This window comes from Salvelinus alpinus, chromosome 1 (assembly GCF_045679555.1).
Source record: "Salvelinus alpinus chromosome 1, SLU_Salpinus.1, whole genome shotgun sequence".
NCBI lineage: Eukaryota > Metazoa > Chordata > Actinopteri > Salmoniformes > Salmonidae > Salvelinus > Salvelinus alpinus.
Genome location: NC_092086.1, coordinates 22,918,571 through 22,924,935, shown reverse-complemented (window position 1 = coordinate 22,924,935; position 6,365 = coordinate 22,918,571). Strand labels below are relative to the sequence as shown.

Sequence of the window (6,365 nt, the reverse complement as noted above, 5' to 3'; positions counted from 1 at the left end):
CAACTTGACACAACTGTGGGAAGCATTGGAGTCAACATGGGCCAGTATCCCTGTGGAATGCTTTCAACACCTTCTAGAGTCCATGCCCCAACGAATTGAGGCTGTTCTGAGGGCAAAAGGGGTTGCAACAAGATATTAGGAACGTAATATTTTGTACACTCAGTGTATAGTCAGTGTCATAACACATTATAAAGGATATTATAATATAAAGCATTGTACAAATGTTGACCTACTTCATAGAAAGTGTTAATTCTCCACTGTATATTCAATATATCACTTTTCTGTATGAGGAATGAGGATACACTGCACACTAATTAGGCTCGGGCTAATTAAAAATGGTCAGAGTAATGAACTGACATTTCCCGACTTTGTAGTGTGAAGTGATTGATAGATGCAATTTGACCCTAATTTAGGCTGATCAAACGTTCACTTATCTGTCCAACACATGACCTCATACTCTTTAATGAATGATGATGATTACCTTTATAATGCCTTTGCCTATAAAGATCGCTTTACTCAAATTATCTTCAAGTATTTTGCTCATTAGTCCACTGTAGATATGGTGCAAGACCCTAAGTTGTCAAGATAGAGCACTTTTAGTAAAAAGCTAAAAGTGTGATGATGCAAATCGCACCATCATCACACTTTTATTTTTATCTAAAGTTCCCTATCTTGAAAACGTATTGCTCTATTCAATCTGTATTGCAGAAGCGTTACAGATTGCTTGATCGAAATTCGCAGGTAATTTCCGATTGAGCCGACATATGCAGCTTTTACCGTGAATGCAGTCTCTGCTAACGCGTGAACATTGCCTTTAAATTTCAACCACGCTGTAACACTGAATTTCCGCGATACTGATTGAATAGAGCCCTTAACTGCTGACATGCATGGTCCAAAATACAAAAAAAAATAAAAAAAATTGTGGTAAATTGATCCTTTAAGAACAACTAGGCAGCGAAAATGATCGCCCTAACACACCTTCTATTAGTAAAATCGTTTTTAAAATAAGGAGACAAGGTCAAGATGACCAACACAGTTTTTCAGATGGAGTTGTTATTATTGACAATGATAATATACTGTACCAAATTCCACAGCGTTTGTCATTTAGAAGATCAGAGTTGTCAATAACATACATAGGAGATCACTGTAGCCTATACAGTACATTGAATACATTCCAACTTTATAGACAGACAACATTTTATATGCTTTTGAAACATATGAAACCAACCAGAGTTCATGTCGAGGTGGTCTGACTGAAAAATATACATTTATGAAAAATATAGTATTTAATCCGATTAACGTTTTGAAATGGTGATTTCTTCTCCAGAGGTTTGATTAAGACTGTTGATCGTATGACAGTAAAAGGTCATTAGTTTATCTAAGTTAACAGCACCGTACATATTTCATAATCTCCTATCGTTTAAAATAATTTGCCATTAAAAGCGTCTGGTTAAAAGTCAGTTCAGTGCTCTACCAGAATGTGCAAGGATAAGTAGAGTCTTTTACAGAGGAAGAGTGACCTGCTGTGGTTAAAACAAGAACTGCGCTCAAAGGTTGGGCAATGGGTCCTGGAATAATAGTTTGCATTTGTTGTAGTGGAGAACCGTTCTATCTATATTATAGATTCATTCTATAACATAGAACAGTTCCAAGGCTTTCCAGTCAGTACGTTCTGGTAGTATTATCTACATGAGGTCCCATAGATTGGCCCATCTACACAAAAGGTGCTATATAGAACCCAAAAGGGTTCTTCAGCTGTCCCCATAGGATAACCCTTTGAAATACTCTTTTTGGTTCCAGGTAGAAACTTTTGGGGTTGCCAAAGGGTTCTACCTGGATTCAAAATGGAACCAAAAAGGGTTCTACTTGGAACCCAAAAGGGTTCTTCTATGGGCACAGCCGAATAAGCCTTTCGGAACCCTTTTTTCTAAGAGTGTAATATTCAATTCCGTTTCTCTTCTAGAAACTGATTAAAACTGTCCGAAAGCTGAGGGTAGTCTCTGATAGAAAGCTTGAATCATTAATGACCTCAGCTTTTCCCAAGGTAAAATCGACCAATCGGCTCTCACAGAGATGGTACATTTTCAAACCCATCCCTGAACACCTCTAGTGGTTTCAACATTTTCCAGAGAGTTCTCCTGGTTAATATTAATTTATAATACATACATACAGTACATATATACAGAGATAGATAAGATAGGACTGTAAGTTGTGAGGGGATCAGCCCATTGCCACGACGACAGCAGCAACAGTCCTTTGGAGAATGACAACGGCTGCATCTGAAATGACACCCTATTCCCTATTTAATGCATTACTGTTGACCATCAGGTCCATGTTAAAAATAGTGCACTATATAGGAAAAAGGGTGCCATTTTGGATGCATCCAATGTGTTGGTTGTTCAATAATCGCTGTGCGAGGAGCAGCAGAGGTGGTTTGATGGGTCTCCAAAGCAACAAGCCCAAGCCTCGGCCGACAGACTTCAACCTAACCACACTATTTCTCCCAGAAATGAATCATTCATAATTCTCCTATTTAATAAAGCTCAATCAACCCCATGAAAAAGAACTTGCATTATGATAATTATTTAGAAAACAAATATTAGTCTGGCGTTAACTCGCACAGACAGATTTATTTAGAGACACACCTGTCTGGTTCCACAAGACTAGGCTGGGACTTCTGGTTCCCTGTCTGGCTGGTTCTAACTCAGTGACTATGTTGGGCCTTCCTTTTCCTTGTCTGATTATAACCCAGTAACTTTGTTGGGCCTTCTGGTTCCTTGTCTGGTTATAACTCAGTGAGGGAAGGGGAGACAGTGAGATGTCTATACTGTTAAGGTGGTTTGTCAAACCATAAGAAATAAAGGACATGTAAATGCATACAGCCTGTATTAAGATATTAAGACAAAGAAAACAGCCTCACCTAACATGTTATCATGTCGAACCTACAACAGAACTCCCATTGTAAGAATACTGCATGTTGGAAACAAAGGCTCGCTGTCTGGCTGTTGGTAAGGGGAGTGTGTGACCTGGAGGGTGTTGGTTGGGAGTTGGAACACAGGTGAGGTGGATTGACTGCGCTGCATTGGTGGTGGGGGTTAGATGTATTGGGTTTAGTCAGTCTCAGATTGACTCTGAGGGTGGTCAATGGTTCCTCGTGGGGGGAATGCTCCTTCGGGCCTGTCGTCCTAGAGCACAGCCTGGGCTCTCTCCTTGCCCTTCTCCTCCTCTCGTCTCTTCATGGCCTGGATCACAGCCATCTCTTTGGCCTCTTTCTTCTGGTTCCTGGCCTCGAACAGCAGCCTACATCGCAGGGGACACAGAGGGGAGTTTTCAATAGTATGCAGACGGCTATTGGTTAAAACCATCATGGTAACGCATGGAATATTTACCCTTCTGTGATTTAGAGTATAGTATAATTGGAATGTCTTGGTAGCGCATGATGCTTGCAACGCCAGGATAGTGGGTTCGATTCCCGGGACTACCTGTACGTAAAATGTATGCGTGCATGACTGTAAGTCGCTTTGGATAAAACAATCTGCTAAATGGTAGTTAGTGTTATTATATCATTTTATAGTGGGAGCTGAAAACGCACACCCAAAATGCTGTGCCGGTTCAGACAAACGGTTCATACACTTACAAAGTAGAGAAAGGTTACTGGGAGTAATATAGGGTGTGACTTTCTTTACTTATCCCCAATATTTTCATGATGATGTGACCTTAGCATCATTAAAACTACAGAGATATTATCATGATGACGTGACCTTAGCATCATTTAAACTACAGAGATATTATCATGATGACGTGACCTTAGCATTATTAAAACGACAGAGATATTATCTTGATGACGTGACCATAGCATTATTAAAACGACAGAGATATTATCTTGATGACGTGACCTTAGCATTATTAAAACGACAGAGATATTATCATGATGACGTGACCTTAGCATTATTAAAACGACAGAGATATTATCTTGATGATGTGACCTTAGCATTATTAAAACGACAGAGATATTATCATGATGACGTGACCTTAGCATCATTAAAACTACAGAGATATTATCATGATGACGTGACCTTAGCATCATTAAAACTATACAGTTATATTTTCATGATGATGTGACCTTAGCATCATTAAAACTACAGAGATATTATCATGATGACGTGACCTTAGCATCATTTAAACTACAGAGATATTATCATGATGATGTGACCTTAGCATTATTAAAACGACAGAGATATTATCTTGATGACGTGACCTTAGCATTATTAAAATGACAGAGATATTATCATGATGACGTGACCTTAGCATCATTAAAACGACAGAGATATTATCATGATGACGTGACCTTAGCATCATTAAAACTACAGAGATATTATCATGATGACGTGACCTTAGCATCATTAAAACTATACAGTTATATTTTCATGATGACGTGACCTTAGCATCATTAAAACTATACAGTTATATTTTCATGATGACGTGACCTTAGCATCATTAAAACTATACAGTTATATTTTCATGATGACGTGACCTTAGCATCATTAAAACTACAGAGATATTATCATGATGACGTGACCTTAGCATCATTAAAACTATACAGTTATATTTTCATAATGACGTGACCTTAGCATCATTGAAACTACAGAGATATTATCATGATGATGTGACATACCAGGTTATCTCACTTCTTCCTGCCCTCACCTGTTTTTGATGATCCTCTGAACAATACTATCAGTGGTGAGGCTGTTCATACTGTCCACAGTGTGCAGTATTCCTTTCTTCCTGGGCTCCTGCATTTAGAGAAACACAGTCCACACTTAAACATTCACTTAGACATTGCACGCTTTGGATAAAAGTTAGCAAAAAATGGCATATGTTATTATATACTATACGGTATATTATATCAGTCTTCCAAATACATTGTAACCACTTAGTAACCAAGTAACAAAGGCTTTTTAAATGAAGAAGTTCATCCCTACATTGTTCTGTGAGAATGCCTTGATGGGAAAAGTACTGTAAGCCCCATGATAAATTGTTCAACATTTTTCATTTACCAAAGTGGTGGCCATTATCCCCTTTGGTTTTCTGCTAGTCATACACAACCCTTTCAAAGAGTATCTTATACGGCGGCAGGTAGTCTAGTGGTTAAGTGCATTGGGCCAGTAACCGAAAGGTTGCTGGTTCGAATCTCCGAGCTGACTAGGTGAAAAATCTGTTGATGTTCCTTTGAGCAAGTCACTTTACCCTAATTGCTCTGGATAAGAGCGTCTGCTAAATTAGGTAAATGTAAAATATACCAAGTCCACATGGCCTTATAGTTTTCTGCCAGTCATAGTCTACCCTTTCAAAGAGCACCTTATACCAAGTCCACGTGGGCTTATAGTTTTCTGCCAGTCATAGTCTACCCTTTCAAAGAGCACCTTATACCAAGTCCACGTGGCCTTGTAGTTTTCTGCCAGTCATAGTCTACCCTTTCAAAGAGCACCTTATACCAAGTCCACATGGCCTTATAGTTTGTATCAATTGGAGTGCACAAGCACATTGTTTTTTAGGAACAGAGTTGTGTCAGAAAAAGGCGCAGGGTACTCACGGCATAGGGGTCAGACCCATCTTTGTCAGGATGCACCTCTGTCTTCCCATGACACACAAGGTCCACCTGCAGAAGTAGACCATGCATGATGAGACCCAACAATAACACACTGTAGATACCATGCAGGGTGAGACCCAACACTAACCCACTGTAGATACCATGCAGGGTGAGACACAACACTAACCCACTGTAGATACCATGCAGGGTGAGACCCAACACTAACCCACTGTAGATACCATGCTGGGTGAGACCCAACACTAACCCACTGTAGATACCATGCAGGGTGAGACCCAACACTAACCCACTGTAGATACCATGCAGGGTGAGACCCAACACTAACCCACTGTAGATACCATGCTGGGTGAGACCCAACACTAACCCACTGTAGATACCATGCAGAGTGAGACCCAACACTAACCCACTGTAGATACCATGCAGGGTGAGACCCAACAATAACACACTGTAGATACCATGCAGGGTGAGACCCAACACTAACCCACTGTAGATACCATGCAGGGTGAGACCCAACACTAACCCACTGTAGATACCATGCAGGGTGAAACCCAACACTAACCCACTGTAGATACCATGCTGGGTGAGACCCAACACTAACCCACTGTAGATACCATGCAGGGTGAGACCCAACACTAACCCACTGTAGATACCATGCAGGGTGAGACCCAACACTAACCCACTGTAGATACCATGCAGGGTGAGACCCAACACTAACCCACTGTAGATACCATGCAGGATGAGACCCAACACTAACCCA

At 40.3% G+C, this 6,365-nt stretch overlaps 1 protein-coding gene across 2 annotated transcripts in view; it reads right to left on the bottom strand.

Moving 5' to 3' along the window:
• Positions 1–1,036: 1,036 nt before the first annotated feature.
• The window catches only part of LOC139571468 (ethanolamine-phosphate cytidylyltransferase-like), a 34,771-nt gene continuing 29,442 nt past the window's right edge, over positions 1,037–6,365 (bottom strand). For both annotated transcript variants that reach the window (XM_071394378.1, XM_071394387.1), the window contains 3 exons: positions 5,594–5,659; positions 4,705–4,793; positions 1,037–3,300 (listed from right to left, as the gene is read on the bottom strand). In XM_071394378.1, the coding sequence (XP_071250479.1) occupies positions 3,186–3,300; positions 4,705–4,793; positions 5,594–5,659 (270 nt within the window). In that variant the 3' untranslated portion in view covers positions 1,037–3,185. The remainder of the gene's footprint in view (positions 3,301–4,704; positions 4,794–5,593; positions 5,660–6,365) is intronic.